The sequence below is a fragment of the Dermacentor albipictus genome, chromosome 10 (assembly GCF_038994185.2).
Source record: "Dermacentor albipictus isolate Rhodes 1998 colony chromosome 10, USDA_Dalb.pri_finalv2, whole genome shotgun sequence".
Lineage (NCBI taxonomy): Eukaryota > Metazoa > Arthropoda > Arachnida > Ixodida > Ixodidae > Dermacentor > Dermacentor albipictus.
The window spans coordinates 64,282,147-64,304,812 of NC_091830.1; the positions used below are offsets into that span (position 1 = coordinate 64,282,147).

General features: G+C 45.2%; 1 protein-coding gene across 8 annotated transcripts in view; it reads right to left on the reverse strand.

Annotated features, from left to right (window-relative positions):
- Positions 1-22,666, reverse strand: part of LOC135904224 (uncharacterized) — a 107,277-nt gene that overhangs the window by 78,202 nt on the left and 6,409 nt on the right. For 6 of the 8 annotated variants that reach the window (XR_010565047.2, XR_010565046.2, XR_010565045.1 and 3 more), the window contains exons 1-2: positions 14,514-14,855; positions 4,797-4,875 (exon numbers count right to left, since the gene is read on the reverse strand). Coding sequence is in view for 2 of the 8 variants with exons in the window: in XM_070527903.1 (XP_070384004.1) it covers positions 4,797-4,875; positions 14,514-14,840 (406 nt within the window). In the remaining 6 variants the exon portion in view is untranslated. Of the gene's footprint in view, positions 1-4,796; positions 4,876-14,513; positions 14,856-22,064; positions 22,142-22,666 lie in introns of those variants that run through there. The other 2 variants (XR_010565050.1, XR_010565051.1) reach the window with 2 other exon arrangements.

The window sequence follows — 22,666 nt, forward strand, 5'->3', positions numbered from 1 at the left end:
TTTACATCTGTCGCCATGCAGGAGACTATGGTAGGGAGCATTGAGATGAACAGCAACGCCCTGCAGCTTTTTGTCACGGATAACATTGCTTGCGTATAGGACTTTATTGGTCGTTCGGATGGTTGTCTTCTGCTTTTGAGGGGAAAGCTTCCTTTTTCTGATGTTATCTATAATGTTCACAGGCAGCCAATTCATAAGTTTTGATATTCATTTGCATGGTGTACCGTTGCGTGTGGTTAATGTTTGTGCTTTTAATGATGAATGTAATCGAATTAAGTTTTTTGAACTTAGGGCTAGCCTACTAGATTGCGATCGCTGTGACGTTCTTATGGTAGCCTTAATCTGTGTATGAAATCTATCTGACCGTGCTGAGTCAGTTTGCAGGTGGACGGGAGTGCTGAAGTACTAAAATGCATCACTGATAATGCAGGCCTTATTAATACGTAAGTTTCTGTGGGTAGTTCCTACTGTGCACACATTAACAGGGGCGTTCCCATGCTCGTCTACGCCTCATACGTGTTTCTTCAGCACTCCTGAACTGGCATCTTTTATGGGAAGTGCAGGCCTCTTCATGCTCTGATCACTCCACGGCGATTTGCTGGTTGGGTGGTAATGGTTGCACTAATTTCAAGCTGAAGTGGACACTTTGCAAACTTAACGTAAGCCTAATCAGCGATAAGGGCGTCATACTATTGTCACGTAGGAGTGACGGAATGACGAAACTGGCGTTTTCTTGGGCGAACTTGTGCTCTCAAAAACAGGCTGCACTCAAAGAGTGGTGACAGCGGCAAATATTGTCGGCGATAGCCGAAAATTAGATCTGCCGGTGAAGCGCGTCGGATTTTATACATAATTTATCGAAGATTCCAGAGTAATTGGCGGCGCCCGCGTATCTTCCCGAAAGTTCTACACAATTCGCGTCACACATGCAATCAGGATTACACAAGCTTCGGTGTCCAGAGAACTATTGATAACATTCGAGACACTTCCTATACATACGGCGGCGCCCCGCACTGAGCGAAAACATTCGTAAGATGATGCGGAGCGTTCACCCGTAAACGATAAACACATCAACGTGTCAATGACCCCCTCTAAAAAAGCATAGTTTCGATGCTACGAACCGGCGAGCGAAACACAAAAAGACACTAGTTTAAACAAAAGTAGCACAAAGAATGTAACAAAGTCCAAAGTAACACAGTCCAAAAAAGTGCAAAGTTCAGCTATTCAAAGTCCCAAAGCTCGTTAGCACTGGTAGAACGGCTTAAATCGCACAACAAGGACTACTTCAGGTCGTGAGCGGCGCCACTGTAATAGCGAAATGCCGTCAGGCATAACCTCATATTCCAGTGCCCCAATGCATCGGATGATCTTGTAGGGTCCGAAAGAGAGGTGTAAAAGCTACTCGCTGAGTCTTTGTCGGCGCATTGAAGTCCACAGCCAAACATAGTCGCCGCGCTGGTACTCGACGTAGCGTCTCTGTGAGTTGTTAGTCGGCTGTCGGTCCTCTGCTGGTTCTAGATCCGCCGGCTGGCGGCCGGCGGCTGGCGAGCTGTCGCGCTTCTTCGGTGCACTCGAGAAAGGTGGCGACGTCAAGATTCTCTTCGTCGGTTATGTGCGGCAGCATGGAGTCGAGCTTCATCATCGAGTTCCCGCCGTAAACGAGCGTTAACGGTGTGATCTGTGTTCTTTCTTGCACCGCGGTGTTGTAAACCAGGGTTACGTACGGCAGGAGGGCATTCCAGGCCTTGTGTTCGACGTCGGCGTACGTTCGAAGCATATCGACGAGGGTCTGATTCAGGTGTTCCGCAAGAACATTCTTCTGCGGGTGGTAAGCAGTTGTCCTTTTGTGGCTTGTCTGGCTGCATTGCTGAATGGCTTGGGTGAGTTGCGCCGTAAAGGCCGTTCCTCTGTCGGTTATGAGGACATGTGTGACGCCATGTCGCAGCCGCATGTTCTCGACGAAGAATTTCGCCACTTTGGCGGAAACGCAGAGCCATCTTGCGGCAAACAAAGCTATTTCTGAAGCAAGAGCTCAGTGGCTCTTGCTTCAGAAACAAATTCAGCAATGTTATTGAGCGGGTTGTGTATGAATCCGGCAAATAGCTCTTGCTTTTTCCTAGGCATGAGGAACAAAATTTTCTTCTCATCAGGCATGTCCAGGTCAGCGTGGCGTGAAAGGCGCGTTATCTTCTCGGTGAAGATAGCTGTTTTCTCGTTGGGTAGTTCTCGGACTTTTAGCGTAGTTTCAGCCCTTTCCTCGCGTACGACCCTCGTAAAGGTCCGCAGGAACCCGGTACGGAACAGGTCCCACGTTGTCAGGGCCGACTTGTCGTTCAAAAACCGCGTTCCGGCGACGTCTTCTAAGGCGAAGCGAAGCACGCCGCAGCTGTCCTTAGGGTCCCAGTCGCTGAAAGTTGCAATTCGTTCATAGGTCTCCTGCCAGGTTTCTGGGTCTTCGGACGATGATCCATGGAAGGTTGGTCGATCCCGAGGTTGGTTCAACAAAATGTGGGACGCTGGGGTAGCCATTGGGGTTGCTAACTTAGGATTGCGCCCTCTGGTCTTCTCGGGAAGAGATCTGTATTCCGATAGCAGTCATTGCTGCCTACGGCTAGCTTACTGGCCCTTGGCGACGGTGGTGTTGTCCTCGGGTTTCGAGCTTGGGTTGCGGCTTTGCCGGGGCGTTCGGTACATGCACATACTAGCACTTCCACGAGATGTTGCGTAGTAGTAACGGTGAAGAAAGCCGCAAAACTGGAAATGGCGACACTAGTGCTTCATTGGGCGAACTCGTGCCCCCAAAGAACGTCGACAGTGGCAAACATAGTCGGCTGTCGTCGAAAATTCCATCTGCCGGTCATGTGCGGCAGCTTTTATACACGAGTGATCGAAGGTTCCATGGTAATTGGTGGTGCCCACGTGTCTTCCCGAAGGTTCTCCACAATTCGCCTCGTACATGCAGTCAGATCAGACAAGCTTCGGCGACAAGAGAACCATCAAAACCATTCGCGAAGCTTCAAATAGATGCGGACGCATCCCACGCTGAAAAGTAGCTTTCGTTGGACGGTGAAAAGAGCTAACCCGTAAAAGATAAGCAAGTCCACGTGTGACTATAAGCACTATTAATGTGCTTCATCCCTTTCATATGTACGTAGGCATCATCATCCCTGATATAGCGCATGAGCTGGCGTGTTTCCTTTTTTGGAATAAAAAAGCACCTGGCAGCTTCATCGGCCTCGGCTTTATATATGGTGGAGATACGTCAAGACGTCAAGGTGCTCTCCCGTTCTCGTCCTCCCTGGAGCTACGCTCCGGTCTTCGCCTGCACACGCCTACCCCTACAAGAATAGACACTTCCAACCCTGGCTGTTCCGGTGCTTCAAAGCCTCCACCAATGATGACTTCACCCGGGGCGCCCTCTCTGGCTGTGACCAGCCCTCAACGCGACCCCCTCTATTTGAGTAACTCCACAGTGATGACGTCGACGAATATCTCGACAACTATGACCCTGTGAGTTCGTTCAATTGGTCGACCGACACCCAGATATTGACACACGTCGCATTTTATTTGACGGGTGTTGCAATAACGTGGTTTAATACCATCCTTGTGATGAATTGCCTCCATTAAGCCCTAATGAACACCGCTTTCCACGTAATTAGCGAGAGCTTCGGCCTCCATCAGGTGACGCAGCTAAAAGAACCCGGTTACTCATCGATTTTAATTACTGCGGTTTCAGAAGCATTGCTTCGAAAGATTAAGAACCCTGATCCGAAAAGTAAGCCAGATAGGCAAAAAACTCCGTTGCAGATGATTCTGTATATTCCTAACTGTCACACAGAATGAACAAGTTCGTTCGAAGGAAGTGGCTCCGATTATATTTTCGGTGCCCTATATGTTGTCAATAATTTGTGCGATGACAAACAAAGAGACGTTGCCGCAATGCACTACTCAGCATGGAAATAAATTCACAGACTGTATGGCAAATGTCGTTTATGAAACTCCATTGGGTTGCAGTTCCTGGTACATAGGTCAAACGGGGAGATGTTTCAACGAGCAAGCCAGGGACCATAATCGCAATGTACGTTTCGGGCTCAGCATTGCAAGATGTGCGGCTGCAAGCCAAGATTTCACGAGACCAAGTTTCGGAGGAAAGCAACAGCAGGGGTGAGCGACAAATCGTAGAAGCCTTTCTTTATTATGTCAGCGGAGAATTGCCTGAGCAAGTCATCCATGTTTTTGAATGACGCAGCGATGGAGTTTCTTGAAGGTATTGTTCATGTCATAAATGTTTCACCCCCTTTTAATTTTTTATGTGTATTTCTTCTTTTCTTCCTTTCCTTTCTCTTTTCTTTCTTCTTTTTCTTTCTTTCTTCATTTTTGACACAAAAGCCTGGTCAAAATTTGTGCAATGACAAAGAGAGGTTGCCGCAGTGCACAACTCAGCAAGGAAATAAATTCACACATTGTAAGGCAAATGTCGTTCATGAAATTCCTTAAATTCCTGAAATTACTCTGCCCCTATATAATGCTTTTAACCACTTTGTGAAGCAAGTGTACAAAGGTAGTAGTTCTTCCACATACATTTAACTTCGCAAGAGCCTTGGAAATAATATCCTGTTTCGTTTGCGTGGAAGAGCGTTAAACTAAACGAGCGCCCTATCTATACTAATGATCTTCTTTTGATGAATTATTGGTACTCGATTAATGAAATCTTATTTTCAATTGTGAAGTATTTCAGCTTCTAGATGAACGGATAACTACAACAGTGTGAAAATTGTACGAAGAATTTTACTCACGTATCTTGTACACGTACTTGAAGCGATTCGCTCTTCCAACACAGCGTTTCTGCCTTTGATTTGCGGGTGAGATTGGCAACTGGAAGTGATAACCTTGGTGTCATAAAAAATTTCTTTGGATAGCAAGAGATCTTTTAAAGTGGTCTTTGTTGTTAGAACGGTGCACAAGCAGTTTGAGTACAGAAATTTCACATTTCCTCGACAAATTATATGTAGAATTACCTGCCAACGCAGCGCACAGGCTATGGTTTTGCAGGGCTGAGCTCAATTATGCAGATTCTATCGCAGCCGTGATATCCCTACTACGATGGGGGTGAATTCAAAAAACACTCTTGTAGCACACATTGAGTCGACTTAAAGAAGCCCAGCTTGCCAAAATTATTTATGAGTCCACCAATATGGCATGCGTAATAATGAAGTAGGGTTTATGGCTCTATCTACAGAAAAAAATAGTAAAAACTTTTGCCCATGTTCAATCATACACCTTGTACACAAATACTTTCTATGAATTACCGCGTTTCGAGAATACACTGTTTGCAAGACGATTGCACTTCAAGGTATTGGCTGCCCAAATTTATCGATAAAAATCCCTCATTCTGGAATCCTGAAGATTAAAAATGGCCTAATACGATTTCATGCTTAGGATCGAGACAGTGCCTCTTGAATTTAGCGAAATAAATAAGTTTACACTCTATGACACCTTCTGGGAACCCCATATAGGTTACGCACACGGGAACCTACTAAATAAACTATTTTCTAAGTAAGCATTTGATATGCGGTTAATTCCAACGGAGTGCTTCGCCAGCAAGATGAGTGTATTTCATTTCAAATGTAAGTTGAATGTTACAGCCACAGATCTCAACTTCTCTGAATCTTCCGCCGGTCGATTCCACGAAATTCCAGATACTCTTTAATTCCGCCGACCTGTCGGTTATCTGCCATATTTACTGCATTTTATTTGCTTGCCATGGGCCGAGCTTTGTCACTCTAATTAGACGACAGTTTGCGTTGTTCCGAGTATATTCTATACCTCGCTCCGTGCCTTCTCTTGATCTCACCGAGAACAACAGCTACATCAATTCGCTGCCCGAACCATATCGTCATGTTGCTTCTCTGAATCTTTTGGCCAATCGAGGAAGTCAGCAATTATTCTAAACAAGTGAGCTCTCGTTTAGAGCGTTTGGAATTCAGCAGACGTGTCTAACTTGTACTAGGAAAAGAAGGAATAGTAGTGTGGCGATGGCCAGGAATGCAAAGGCATTGGATACACAAATGTTTTGATTCGCATCACTGACGCACATATATGCGCCAGTGATGGGATATATATGTGTCTCACAAATAGGCATACGTTATGAACGTGCATGGGGTGAAGTCGAGCTAACGTTGAACAATGAAGCTAGCACTCTGGGAGTATAAACGGCACTGCAACTGTGGAACACATACGTTGCACGGCAGGACATATGATTAGGAGACCTCATGACATAAAATTACATAGTCCTTATTGTCTCATTTATATTGTTGTGAATACGCATAGTAATTTGAGCTAGTTGAACCATTCCTTATAACAACAATGATTGCAAGTGTCATTTAAGTAAAACGTACATAAAGAAAATCATTCGTGCCGCAATATCACTGATTACTAAGCGAACTAAAACTAGGCATTTAGGCTGGCTTGAAATTTCAATCCCTCTGTTGAATCACGGCTACTCAATAATTTGTTTCGATCGGGAAGCTATAGTTCATTTGAGGTGGACAAGAACGTTTTTTCCCTCGCAACACTTTTTGGCACTATATGGTACCATTCTTGTTCTCATATACTATGGCATCTATACTATGCGCACAATTGGTCGCTTTTTGCAGTGGTCGTTTTTCAGCGTAATAACACTGCAATCAAGTAATTGGTCCATGCAAGAACCACCTACTTTATTTGAAATCTAAGTAAAAATGCCGTCGCCGTTCTTATAGCTAAAGAGTGTCACATAATTAGATTGCACTTGCGACGCAATTAGTGCACATTTTTATTGTAGCGTGCGCAGAACCTTCGCGCGCGCAAACAATATTTGTGCCGAAAGCCACATGCACTACGAAGCGCTTTGCGTTTTACGTACTCACACTATTTTGCATATACGCTTGTTAACTTCACGTAAAATGGGTGGGCCGAGGCTGCCTAATTCGACATTATTCGGCTTTGTTGTTGGCTCTTGGTCGTGGCAGCAAACAATAAATGTGAAAATCGACTTTCGTTTATCCGATCACTACATGAAAACGCAGTATCGGGTACTCTATTGTCATTTTACAATTTTAGTTTGAGCATGCGCGGCCACAGGGCTACCTAGTATACAATACTTTGCGTACGGTCCAAAGCAAGCGCCCCGGAATACTTTTAGTTTAACGGGCCGTGACACGTTCTGCTCAACTGGACATGTCATATGCGAGGCTTCAGCCTTTTGGGAAGTTAGCGTCACCTTGAGCGATAAGTATAATAAGCTTCGCTAACGGCATGGCCATTGTGATCGGCGCGTCGGACCATCGTAGACGCCCTGGTAACGGTCGCAAGAGTGCAAGAGAAAGCTTTAGCTCGGGCCCAACTCCGACGCGGCCTATTCAAATGCATGGAAAACGCAAAAACGATTTTTCTGAGTTAACCCTTTGGCCGATTTTAACGAAATTTGTTTCATTTCATAGAGAAAGTTAAATTCTAGTCATGGTTGTAATTCTAGTTGGTTGGTTGGAAATTCGATTTATGTCCTAATTTTTCTTAAAAAGATTTTCAAATACTCAAACGTTTGAAAAAAAATAGAAGTACAAAGTTTACGAATTCATAGCTCTGCATCAAGAAGAGATATCGCGGTTCTGTAAACAGCATCCATTAGATCATTCAAAGCGAACAAATTTGATATGCCATTTTACATCTTACGTGAATATGGTACGTTGGTTACAAGGGTTCTGCAAAAGCTGCATTTCCATAATACTAAGCTTTTATTTTATTATGCAACATATCAATTTTGTCCGCTTTAGATGTACTGTTACATGCAATTCACAGAATCGAATTATCGTTTTTGTTGTTGAGTTACAATGTTGTAAACTTGACAGTTTCGCTTTTTGAAAATGTTCGATATTTGCCATTTTTTAATAAAACGTTTACGACCTAACTCAAGAATTCGAAACCTCCAGTCACTAGATTTTAAGTTTTCTTTTAAATGCAACAAACCCAGTCAAATTTGGTGCAGTGGTTGCCGAGATAAACGAATTCTCCTTTTACATGTATTTAGATAGGAGCACCCGAGCTAAAGCTTCCTCTTAAGCCATGGCGTTCGTTACATGCATTGTTTGCGTGCATATACGTGCATGCCATGCAGCAACGTCTAATGGCATCAAGCCGATTGGCGTGGGCATGTGAACGGGGTTCGAAGTTACCCAAAGATAGGTAGACCAGTTGTCTTTGGGATCTCAAAGTGTAACCACAACTCAGGCAGGGAAGGATGAGATGGATTGGGCCAATTTTGAAGTCAGACCAGAGCACAGCACAATTAGTTTTGAATAGAGACTTTGCAATGTGGATCAGAATAAATCGGTGGTTAAAGTGTGGATGTATCTGTAGCTGAAAAACGTGGACATGGAGTAGAGGAAGAGGTCAAGAATGTTACCGAATATATACAGGCTAATTGATAGTGTGCATAGACAGCCAGCAGTGACCAGAAAGAAGGTGACAAAGACACAGACAGCGACATTGATGCAAAGAATGGAAACAAAAAAGCCAGTGAAGATTCACACAAAGTGGAAGGGAAGAAATAAATTTGTGAATTGTTCTAGAATTTATAGCTTCGTGAACAGTTCGAGTAATTACGACGATTGCACACGATCGTGTCGCAACCACCATAACAATCTCATAACAATCTGCTGTGCGCCGGACGCAGCCGGCCTGGATTAGCAGCATGGCGTAACTTCTCGAAGTGGGCAGCGCAAAACGCACGCCGCAGAACTCAAGTACCGCTGGTGTTGAAAAAAGCACAGACAACCGCGTCTCATCGCCAAGATATGAGAATCAAGTGTATGGGACTGTATCTGCCTTTTGAACGTCGCTATGTGAAAGGACAAATTAAAGTTTGGCGTACAAGAAGTTAAAGCTTGAGTGGTATTGGAAAGAAACATGAAAAAGAAATAGGAACAATCATTTTTTCTAACTTGTTTGGGCAGTAACTAACGCATGTAATGCGGTCGTGTTGAAGGGGTTGGCAATAGAAGCATCTTCTTAAGGCATCACAAGTTGCCCGGATGATCTTCTTTTTCTCTAGCAAAGATTCCCGGATGTTCTCGATTTGGGCACCCGAATTCTCGTCTTGGGTGCCTGAATAACGGCTCTGGATTTTCGCTCAGGGTCTCTTGAAGGTCGCGCAGATAACGAACTAAAGGCACTTCATGCTTAAAAATAGCAGGAAAGACATTCATACAAGTGTATCCATTACAGGCATAGGTAGGAGTAAAATGCAGATAGAGAAGTCTTCAGGGAGAGAATGAATGAAGATTATTGTGTATGCGAAAATCCTGGCATGAAAAATATGTATGCCTAAATGAATTAAGCCGGCTATGTGATCATTTCCCACCACCCCTTCTCAAGGGGGATGGCAAATATTAATTATCATAATTGACCATTCCTTCGCCATGCGGAACGCTCTATTAAGCCTGCACTCGCAAACACGTGTGCAGCTTGGCAAAACTGTTTTGCATGTGATCTACATAGATCGTCCAAATGCTCTAATAAAACGGTATAGTGTTTTGCGTTTTATGTTCTCGAAACTAAGCTAGTACGGGTGATAATCTGGCGTGATCTATTATACATTTTTAAAGAAGAGACGACTGCGACTCATAATTTCTCATTACAATTTCCCACGAACGTGTTCGGATCTGCCGCTCTGATTTTAGATTTTTTTTCTTTCGAGCATTACTTTGCTTAACATAGAATTAAATTTCTAATTAAATACTAGCATTGGTTTGGGTTTTCACCATCAATACTCCCTTAGTCAGATCGCGCTTTTAACCCTTACGTCCATCCAGGAAGAAAGTTCAAAATAGCAACACTTTCTATGTGTCCAAGCATTTGCGGTCTACAATATCATGGGACTCTAGGTATCAGATCCACACTTAAGCAGCCAATTTCGTTCAGTTGACATTTTATGTCGTGCAACAGTTGAAGAAACGACGCTTACGAAGCAATCCGACTCTCAAATGAAACATTTTTATGTGACACAAAAGTTTCTGTTCCACAAGCCCAAATGTATGTCGACCGTAGTGCCAGTGGCTTTTCAATAAAATTGTGCGTAAAATGGTTTATGTATTTTTGTACAAAGTACACCCTCATTATGGCGATTACACAAGGTGTAGGGGATTTGGTGATTTGTGGCAATTTGTTTTTGTGCTGTCCTTGTTTTTCCTTATTGCAATGTTGCTCACTCTCACCGCTTACATAACATACAAGCTAAATGTCATGCTCATGCACATTTTCAAACAATCACTTTCAACAGAATATGGCAATAAATTTAAACTGTAATGCTACCGCTATTGCTTAAAGTTGCTGAAATTAGAAAGAAACGTCTATCGTTTTTGGAATGCATCTAGCGTTCATCTCTACTACCTGTCTTTTGCATTAAACTCACAGAGCACATAATTTATTCACAGGTTCCGTATATTTGTGCGTTTCACCCAAACAAGCCTGGTATTCAGAATGTCCCCTTTATTTATTTATTTATTTATTTATTTATTTATTTATTTATTTATTTATTTATTTATTTATTTATTTATTTATTTATTTATTTATTTATTTCAAGTACCTGCAGCGCCCGAAGGCATTATTGCAGGGGGGGGGAATATACAGTGTACATAAGCTCGACAAAATACAGAACTGGTCAAACAAAAATAACACAACAATAGAAAAAATTCACGCCACTATATGCTCAGCAGAAATGCTCTGAATGATGCTTCAGTGTGACAATCAGCAATTTCTTGCGGTAGCTGATTCCACTGTGATATTGTGTGTGGAAAAAAAGAATGCTTGAACACGTTTGTTCTACAAATAAGTTCTCTTATTTTTAAATAGTGGTCACTTCTGTGAGACAAGAAATGAGGAGGTAAAAGGTAAGTTTCTCTATCTATTTTAACCAGGCCGAAATAAATTTTAAAAAGCATTTCCAACCTCATGTTTTGTCTGCGTGTGCTTAATAATTCCCACCCCAAGTTATCCTTAAGTGCTGAAATACTAGAAGTAAAGTCATAGTTATTACAGACAAAACGGGCTGCGCGGTTTTGTACATGCTCGAGCATATTAGACAGAGTTTTGGTTTGCGGGTCCCAGGCCATACAGGCATACTCTAATATGGGTCTTACGTTCGAAAAATAAAGTAGTTCTTTAATTTTGGGAGGAGCTAGCCGGAAGTTGCGTTTAACAAAATTTAGCATTTTACAGGCTTTCGCTGTAACATATTCAGCGTGCTTAGTCCAAGTTAAATTCGATGAAAAATAAACACCAAGATACTTATACTGAGTTACTCGCAATAGCTGGACATTGTCTAATGTATAATGAAATAGATGTGGATTTTGTTTACGTGTAAAGGACACGTACTGACACTTACTGGGGTTTAAAGACATTTGCCACCTAACGCACCAGCGTGTTATACAGTCCAAATTGCGTTGCAGATACTCGTGGTCAGTGGCAGACCTAATGGAGTGATAAATCACACAATCATCCGCATACAGACGCACTTTGCATGACACAACCTGAGCAATGTCATTAATGTAGACCAAAAACAGCAATGGCCCTAAAACAGATCCCTGGGGAACTCCCGATGTAACATCAACATAATCAGATTGTGAGCCATTAACTACAACACGTTGCTTGCGTTCTTGTAGATAACATTTAATCCAATCAAGCAATGAAGGAGAGATACCGAGGGATGATAGCTTATACAACAGTAAAACATGGGGAACAGAATCAAATGCCTTTCTAAAATCTAGAAATATACAGTCAGTCTGTACACCGAGATCGAATGAATGAAAAAGATCGTGGCTGAATTCTAGGAGCTGGGTCGAACAAGAACGACCAGACCTAAAACCATGCTGATATTTGCTAAAAAAATTATTGTTTTCTAGATGTTTTATTAGGGAACTGTATACAATGTGCTCCAGTGTTTTACTACACACACTAGTTAGAGAAATTGGCCTGTAGTTGGAGACAATATTTTTTGGACCACTTTTATGGATTGGTACCACGTTTGCAACTTTCCACTCCTTAGGTAAACAAGAAGTACTTAGTGAGTTCTCAAAAATAATAACCAGATAGTGGGCAATTGTGTGAGAACAAGCCTTTAACACATGAGAAGGTATACCATCAGGACCACTTGCAGAAGAAACATTTATATTGTCAAGCAACTTAAGTATACCACCATGTGTCACGACCAGTTCTTGCATAGGTTCAAACACATTGTCGGGAATAGGCGGTAATTCATTCTGGCAGGGAGTTGAGAAAGATGATTGGAAATAAAGATTGAAGCAGGAAGCTTTATCGACATCATTAGTAAGAAGTACACTACCGTTTTTTAAGTTCGGGATGCCAATTGATTCTTTGCTAAACGTTTTTAAATACTTCCACATTTCTTTCGGGTTATTTTGTAACTTTGGGCCCAATGCTAAGAAGTATTTTTCCTTAGCAACCTTGTTTTTTACTTTTATATCTTTTCCAAGGGTTTTTAGCATTACAAATACACATGGGTTACGCTGCTTTCTATAAGCATTCAGAAGGCGATGTCTTTTATTAATTAATTGCTTGACTTCCCGAGTTACCCAAGGCTTATCACTACGATGTTTTGCAGACAAATGTTTCCATGGAACATGTGTGTCAACCAGATGCTTTAGTGTGGAGCAAAATGTATCCCATAGGGTATTGCAATCTGCGGACTGCGCTAAATGACTGAATTCCTGCAGGAATATAGCAAGATCATTAGACAATGAAACATAATTGCCTTTCTCAAAAAAATATACCTTCCTTGGGTGATCATGTGCACATGAGAAGGGGACAATCTGCACATGCGCCACAATGCAGTCATGGTCACTAATACCGGGAATTACGGCGTTATCAGACACAAGCAATGGCTGGTTTGAAAAAAGCAGATCTAAGATAGAAGAGCTATTCGGACCATACCTAGTAGGTTCAGTAACAAACTGATAAATGTCATTGGTAACTATTGCCTCGCGGAATGCTATAGACAGAGCGGAAGAATTGGCAAGGACAGGCTTATAGTGAACCCACTTCACGTCAGGCATGTTGAAATCACCGCCAATAATATAGTCATTATTTATTGTAGAAAGAAACTCGGATAGGGTTGTGAAGGTCTCAGGCGATGTGGAAGCGGGGGAACGGTAAAAGGAGCCAACTGTCAGTAATTGCCCAGTTTCAAATCGAATATTGCACCAAACTGACTCGGGACAATCAGTTCGGATTAACACGGGAGATGATTGCAAGCACGAGGCAACAAGTAGAAAGACACCACCGCCATGCGCATTGCGATCGGAACGGTAGACGTGAAAACCAGGCGGAAATACTTCGGAACTACCAACAGCTTCGTCGAGCCAAGACTCGGTACCTATAATCACATGGGGTTTTACTGAAGAGGTCAGAGTAGCAAATTCATCAGTTTTGTTTTTTACACTTCTGCAGTTCAGGACTAAAATGGTAAGCTCTGAAATTGGATGAGCGGAACGTCCCGTGCGCACACATTGCTTTGAGGACTTATTGTTCGGGTACCGCCCCTTCTGCTACTTTTTCAATTCAACAACAATATCCTGAGTTCCATCATAAACGTAGCACTTCTTATCAATGAGTAGCTTATCGTATCGAAGTTTGAAAGAGCAATTCAATGTTTTTGCATAACTTACAAGTTTCGATCGCGCAAGTCTGACGTCAGGGCTGAGATCCTCACGGATCGCAAAGTTAGTACCCTTGAGCCTGAAACCACGAGATAGGATACGTTCCTTATCCTTGAAGTTAACAAACTTTATAATGATAGGTCTGTTTTTGCTTCCGTGGGATTTACCAATCCGGTGAGCACGCTCTACACTTTCTGGGGTAATCCGTTCATTCAGTTGCGTTTCGAAGAAAGACAGTACTTTTTCCTCCGATACAGACCATGTCTCATCGGTTGAATCATCCAGGCCAAAAATAATGAGGTTGTTTCGTCTGGATCTGTTGCTCTCGCTATCAAGTGACGCCCTAAGCTTCACCATATCATCACGAAGGGCGTCGAGAGCGCACGGAGCTGAGGCTGCATTGAGCGTATCAATCTGTTTGAGAGAACGCACATCAGTTTCCAGAAGATTCACCCTGCTAAGAAGGGCTTGGACTGACGTATTCAGCACATCTTGCTGTTCTTTAACAACTTGTATTTCTTGAAGAAATCTCGCCTGATTCGTTTCCAAGCCTTTAACAACTTCAAAAATTTCCGTGATTTTGGCACTGTCAGAACCTGTAGGTGCAGCATTGGTTCTGGGGCCAGGGTTACTCTCGATATCTCCCGAGAGCATTAACAGAACACGCGATACAGCATCAAAAGCAGAAACCAACCCTACAAGGCACTTTCGCAAAACATATAGAAAGTTGGTGGGGCACGACACCGCTACTGTACAGCGGTTAGAACTACGATAACATTTAGCAGCTTGTAAGTAACTGACCTGTGCGTAGAACGGGTGTGAGAACATGGCCAGAGCAGTGTCGTGCCCCGGACGCTCAGCTGACAAGTGCTGCTTATATATCCGCCCCTCGGATCGCGTGACGCTGGAAGGCTTTGGTTGCCAGGTGAGAGCAGATGTCGCAGTCAGTCTTGGATGCTGGCAAGGAATTGGCTGGGAGCGGCGAAACTCAGCCAGCACATCGTCATCGATGAAACTCGTCGAAGGCCGCACCAGTGGCAAGGGAATGCCCGGCGTAGCGAAGCCCCCGAAGGAAGCTTTCAGGAGGGACAGCGCCAAGACCTGTGCGTAGAACGGGTGTGAGAACATGGCCAGAGCAGTGTCGTGCCCCGCAACGGATGGAATTAAGGAATTAAGATTCGAAGTCTTCAGTAGTTACTGAAGTACTGAAGCGTCCGTGTCTCTACTTGTGCCGTCTGTTCGGCGCTTTAGTACTTCAGTAACATGTACCAACTAGCCCAACAAAACGTTCTGCTTGAATATCTTCATTATAAACAGCAATTCCCCTACAATGTGACCTACCTGCCTCTCGATACTCTATCTCTGGGTTTATTAATTGAACATCTCGATGTTCTCCGCTAACGGCTCTTTCCATAAGTCACGCGCCTAAATATTTAACCATCCGTTGCTTAATTGCTCAGTGTTTTTCAGTTACTATTGACGCGAAAGTATTATATGGCCAACCTAGCGGGAAAGCCGGTGGCGTTTTCAGCAGCTAAAGGGTACCTTAATTTCCATTGGTTGCAATGCCACGTCATGAGCACGTCTCGACAGAACACAGCGGCAGAAAGGGGACACTTGCTGAAAAGATAGCGCACCAAGGGCCCTATAACCTAAAACTGTTTCAAAACGTTTTTATTCCAACCACCTGAAGTCCAATGTACGTAACCGCCGACGCAAGCATAGGGTGGTCACCCGCCGGGTTATCTCAACAGACCAATCAAATGCTCTCCTCGTTCATAGGAAGTCGCTTTTGCTTGCTTGAAAAACGAATAACATTGCCAACACTTCGCAGCTTGTCTAATCTAATTGGCTCACTAGAGGAGGGGGGGAGGGGGGGAGCCCGCTCAAGTGGAGAGGGATTCTATGGGGCCAAGCCACTGCATTGAAAATTGATAACTGGATGACGAGGGCGCTGCCGGCGTCTGCGATTCTTCCACTTTCCCTTACATAGCTTGCGGTGGCTCGTCGACAATCATGGCGGCATGCAACGGAAGCTTAAGAATGATGTTAAAACAGATGCTCAGCCAACAAGAGTTGGTAGAACGAGATCGTCAATGTGCCAAAAGTGCTCGAAAATGTTACACGGCCACGCAAGAAGTTTTATTACACGCTAATAAAACCATGCTCTCTGGCAGGTGCGAATGCCAGTGCTTAGCGATCGGCGGCAGCCATCTTGTATTCTTTTCCGAACAGGGCAGCCTGCGGCTATTCAGAAGAAAAATTGGTTTTGTTCTGCATATTCATGCATGTTTAACGCGTACACGTCCCTACGACGCGGTGAGTTCTTGCAATTTTTTGACGTCGCGTGACAGACAGGTGAAGTGGGTGCAGCCCGAAAACTCTTGACCAATAGCCGAGGGCTAATGGCAAAAGGGCGTCGAAACAGATATAACTATTTTTCTTCCGTTCGGTCAAATCATGTCTGCGTGCATGTCTTATCAGATGTTGATCTATCGCGGTTTTCGTGACCTCGCGTGACAGACATGTGAAGTGAGGGTGGTCCAACAAAGTTTTCAACCAATCGCGGAGGGCTGATTGCAGAACTGGAACAGATGAGTTTGGCATAGTTTTACGTTTTGGCGCCCCAAGTGTTGCGTGAGCATGGCTACGTCGCCGTGTGCCCCATGCCCTGGCTCCCGGAAGCATGAAACCTGTGTTATCAATGCTTCCCGTCCGTGCAAGGTCTAGCCTTTCTTCCAAGTGCGCCTTGGTAATGACTATAAAGAAATTACTTTAATAAAAACGAAATTAATTCGAAGAAAATGACGTTGGTGGTAGTGAGCATAGAACCTACGATACCACGTTCGGAAATCAAGTGTCCTAACCCAGTGAGGGCAATCAGCGCCTTTTACACACCAGGCTAGTGCACTCAGCTACATGACGTAATGTTACTTGGATCAAAATTTTCATTGCACGAAAGTGGTGCCGTCAAAATCACCGTAGCTCCCCACGGCCAGCAAGGAATACAACAACAGATACCAGGTCACCTACGTGGTACGCAAGCGAAGGATTGAGAACAAGCCGGCAGCCAGTGCGGCCGAGAAACTTCGAGAGAAAGCGACCAATCTCTTAAGGTGGAACGGCGCAGCTTCCAGACGGACAGCGCGAGGCCAGGTGAAGCTCCAGATCCAGAGGGAGCTCGGGATCCCGATCGGCCAGCAGAGGTCGCAGGAGCCGCTCCCGCACACCCGGGAATCGGGGCCGCCCACCTCGGGGGTGCGTTTTGCACCCGCGGCCAGAGGCAACAGCAGGGCTCCGCAGTCAAGGGGAACAATGGGATGCCAGGCCTCCGCAATGGCAGGGACGCTGCCCACTAACTGCGGGACACTGAGGTACCAATCTCAGGTGAGCTTGCAAGCGCGGCAGAGAGTAATGTAGACAATGACATCAAAGCACTCGAGCACGAGAACACTCAACTCAGACGCTTAATGACAGAACCGGCTAACGAGAATAGATTGCTTAAAACGCAAATCAGCACGCCAAATGCACCGACACGACACGCACATGGACACTTCAGCCAGTCCTATTCCCTTCAGTGTAGTGGTATCAGAAACGGCTAGTCAAACCCCACCCGCGGGACCACCAGCCACCAAGAAACGCAAGGCCAAGACCACGGAATGCGACACGCCTGCCAAGGACATAGACGCTAAATTGCATAAGATGCTTAGTACTCTGGGTCAACTCTGATTCGATGTCGAGTCACTAAAGAAGGGGAACAGCAGACTAGTAGAGACAGTCGACAGCATAACGAGCAGGGTAGAAGTGGTGGAGATGGACTTCGGCACCAGGATCGATGGTCTCGAGAGAACCGTCTTTACTCACTCCACGGCACTGGTCCATCCACCGCCTTCCCCATGGTGAGAAGGAACACTGCAACAGGCGATATCGTCACGCCCAAAATGGCGGTAAAGTCCCCAACCAAAGTAGAAAGCAAAACTGGAGAAGGCAAATAAGCGAGAACCAGCCGAAAGGCACCAAGCGCTAACGAGCAATCAAGGCACGTTAATAATCTGGCAATGGAATTGTCGTGGATTTCGCGACAAGGAAGCGGTCCTACAACCACACATCAGACACACTACAGACAAGCCGGACATCATACTCATTCAATTGACCAACACCAACTCACCCACACTTCCGGGATATGAAACAATTGCCGTTGCACGCACAAAAGCCTGCAGCGGCCTAGCGACGTTTGTTAGTAACATGCTCACGTGGGCCGAGATTGATAGAAGTTATCCGGACAGCAAATGCAAGAACTTGCTCATCGAAATCTTTCCCAAAGACAAAAAGGCCAAGAGCATAGTAGAACCCGGTACGTACAGCAGCCCCACCAAGTTTCAGAAGGCTGTTGAAGAAGGCCAGGAACAAAGCTGGGGCAACCTGCTGATTATTGCCGGAGATTGCAATGCCTCGAACGTAGAATGGGGCTATGGCTTCACCAGCGCCAAAGGCAGAAATCTTGCCACCGATGCGAAAGAGATGGGCCTCAACGTGATCATGTCCGCGCTCTACCCCACCAGGATGGGCAACTCAGTCTCGTGGGAGACCGCCCCAGACCTCACGTTCGTCCTCAACACCGAGGGGGCCATCTGTCATAATACCGGCGATGACCTCGGCAGCGACCATTAAATTGTGGAAAGATCAATAGCAATGGCCTTTAAATAACTACTATAGAGGAGCTAACGGATTGGAATGCGTTTAGACAGGTAAGAAAGGAACGTACCGACAAGCCCGCTACACTAGAACAGTGGACGCAAGAACTCAAGGAGGATGCCCACAAGTGACCAAAGAAATAGAAACAGATGTCCAGACAATCGGGATGGACGCTAAGCTCGCTCAGATGCTGGAAGCGAGAAGATCCATATTGAAGAGATGGCGTACCCAGAGACTCAATAGAAGACTAAGCAAAAAGATCGCACTACTGAAGAAGGAAATTGAGCACCACTGTGTGGTACTCTCCCACCAACAATGGGGCGAAGTATCCGCAAGGGCCGATGGCAGCATGACATCGGGCGAAACCTGGCACCTGCTGAAGCACCTTCTTAACAAGGGTCAAAACAGGAGCTCCCACACTAAGGTGGCTGACCAGATAGCGAAATGCAAACTCAAAAACTCCAACGAGCAGGAATTTATGGCAAGACTTCCCGAGAGATACATGCCCCTCTCAAGCAGCCACGAAAACGAGGCCGAGGCACCCGGTTCCCCGTCCACGGGAGCGGACAACCCGGACCTCGGTAAACCCTTCACCCTGGAAGAAATCTGGACCGTCCTTCATAACATGAATGACACATCTGCCCCAGGTCCGGACGGTATTAGTAACAAGGCGCTTCGTAACTTGGATGAAAACTCCATCTGGTTCCTAGGGGATCGAGTCAATCAGGTCTCGGCTTCCGGCCGGGTCCCGCTGGAATGAAATAACGCCACCACGGTTCTTATTCTAAAGCCCAACAAGCCGTCGGGCATCGAGAACATCAGACCTATATCGCTCACGTCATGCGTGGGTTCAGAACACGCCGTTCAGAACAGAATCTCCAGATTCCACGAAACCAAGGGACTGTTACTACCCACCCTCATTGGATTTAGACCCGGTCTATCAACTCAAGACACCATGATTTTGACCAAACACCAAATCGTTGATGGCCCCATTAGAAACTCCAAGGCCATTCTCTGGTTGGATCTCGGGAAACGTTCAATAACTTGTCTCACCAATACATTGCGGACACCATTTCCGTACTCAACCTCGGAGCTACATTCCACGCGTACGTCAAGTCGTTCTTGGATAGCAGGACAGCTACGCTCCGATTTGCCGACTTCTCCATGGAGATACTCTTGCTGGGGAGCAGGGGCACCCCACAAGGCTCGGTCCTGCCCCCTATGCTTTTCAACGTTGCCATGGTTGGACTTGCTGAGAAATTCGGACAGATCCATGGGCTCGAGCACACTGTATACGCAGATGCCATCACCATGCGGGTCTCCAAAGGAACCACGAGCTTGGTGCAGGACATCTTGCAAGAAGCAGTGAACACCACAGAAGAATTTCTAATTGCCACAGGACTCAGATGTTCGCCTACCAAGTCGAATCTGCTCGTACGCAGACCCACGCAGAAGGGCTGCAGGTCATGCTTGTCAGACTTCGATTTTAATCAGGAAATTACTATACGAACCGATTCGGCAGATGCCATCCCGTGCGTCGGCAAAAATCAGAGCCCTGGCTTTGATCGTAGAGACATTAATGCCTCTACGGTTCAGAAGCTCATCACCAAGACCAACAACGCTATCGGGCTCATCATAAGAATTGCCAATAGACACAGGGGCCTCAAGGAACATAATATCATCAAACTCATACATGCGTTCGTCACCTGTCACTTCGCATACGTTGCGGCAATGCTCAATTGGTCACGATCCGAAAGAGACATACTCAATGCTCAAATCAGGAAAGTGACCAAGCAAGCCCTCGGCACTCTCACCAGCACCAGCAACGAGAAGCTGGGGCACCTGGGCCTACACAACACCCTGGAATAAATTGCCGAAGCCCAGCAGCGCACCCAGCTTGCTAGGTTTTCGACGATGCCTCCAGGGCGAACTATCCTAAGGAAGATAGGCTTACTCAAGGAAACATAGAACGAGACTTTGCGGACCTCCAGAGACATCTGCGCCAAATCACGGTCCGACTTATACCCAGAAACGTACACCCCGAAAACAACAGGGGCAGATGACAAGCGAGAGCACAATCCCTCCTTAACCAAGCCTTGGCGAACCGCGAACGCTCAGCTTTTGTGGACGCGGCGGCATACGCGGGAAAAAAGCTTTCGCAGCGGCGGTTGTGGACGGCTGTGCATATATAAAATATGCAGCCACATTAATTGCAAGGAAGGCTGAACAGGCCGAACAGGTTGCCATCGCCGTTGCGCCCACCGACGACAATCTTTCTGACATCTACAGTGACTCCGTAGCCGCTATCAGAGCTTTTCAATAGAGCATGGTGTGCGCACGGGGTCTCAGGATTGTCACAAAGAAAGAGTTTAGAACCACATCATATACTGTTTCTCGGCACACTTAGGACCGAAGATCGGCGACGTCCCCAACTTTAATGAGGTTGCACACTAGGCTGCGCGCGCGTTTTCAGACCGCGCGGCTTCACCCGACTAGGCGGAGATCAAGGAGGCCCTCACTACATACAATGAAATAACTAAACACTACTACCTACAACGTAGAGAGTATAGCACGCCACACTGCATGCTCACTCGAACTCAAGCGGTTACACTCAGAATGCTACAAACAGACACATACCCCACGCAAAATACACTGCACCAGTACATGCCTGAGCTCTACGACAAGTCTTATTGTACCAATTGCAATACATCCCTTAACGTCTATCGTTTACTCCGGCCGTGCTCGCAAGTTCACATAAACTCCGAACCGGACAAGCGCAAGTTTGAAGAAGCAATCCGGAGCGAAGCACTCGCTCCCCAACTCTGGGCCGTCCAGCAGGTCCACGACGCCGCCAGGAAACTCAACCTCCCGGTTCCGTTGTGGGAGACGCCCACTCCATGAGAGCCCCGAAGCTCTTGTGGCCTGCAGGACCTTGAATGAATTTGATTTCCTTCCTTCCTTGTTCGGAAGCAAGCCTATTAGATTCCATGGCAGTCGGGCAAGGTATAATGACGTCACGGATCGCCGTGCACCGGCCTTCTGCTATCTCGGCGGCCTTGGCCAAATATTTCAACGAGCTGGATTCTCCTCAGGAGTTCATAACTCGGAGGACGGTGAATTTTACATGAATTATTTCATATTCACACCCAATAAAAGTGGCCAGGTATCATTGGATTTTAAAACTTTATTTATGTTGCCTCCTTCTTCGCGTCCTCTTCTTGATCATGCGTACCCATGGCACAATAGTCGGTCAGCGCCAGTACGTCATTTACAAACTGCTATCTCCTAAATAAATATGCCTGTAACATTCGCAATCTGGCAGATGACTGCGTAAGTTTTGGGTTATATGTGACGACAACTTTACGGAAGTTGTGAAGAATATCATGAATTTTAACGCATTTGCTTCCCAATCTTTACCTAGAAGCACACTTGCTTCTAGATGCGTACTTGCTTGCACTTAGTACCTACAAACAGAAAATTATATTGTCGGCCACCGTTCTCATCTATATTTACGTTATTTTATATTCTGAATATTAATAGTTCAATGATTTTACGGCAGATAGGGAATGTACGATACCCTATCCACAAAGAAAAGAGCAGCAGTTTTCTGCTTGCTAACTCACTGAAGCACAGGAGCTTACATAGAGTATTCCTTACCTTATCACGCAGAAGGCAACAAAAATCATTATGGTTGTCGTTTTATTCATGATGGCGGTTTGGCTGCGGCTGTTCTGCTGGGAGAAAACATCACAAATAAAGTTGGAAGGCAATATGATAACTTTTAGCTAAAATACGTCATAGACAGATCCCCTTTGAACATTGAGCATGGGCAAAAACGTGGTTGTCCACCTTTTACCGATGATTTATGATAAGCGGGTATTTGATAGAGTTCTCACAAACAAAACTCGACCACCTAACTCGGCCTATGGAATGCTTATCATGTGTTTTGCTCTTACCGCTTACCATAGCTCAGTGCATGTAAAAAGCGTAAGGACAGAAAGAAACATGCACGCCAGGAATACGTTTTATGAAAAAACTGATTCTTTAGGACAGTGTTTCTGTTACAGATATTGTGCTTGCGCTGACGCTCCTCTATTTAGTTTTCGTGCGTAAGCTTGACGTATAAGGACATGCAAGATGGCGAATGAAGTATGTACATCTCACGTAATTAAAACAAAGCTACTCAATTTATCTGACGTGACCTAAATTAGGACTGGCTTTGCGTTTTTTACAAAGAAGCGTGTCTCCGCAATGAGCGC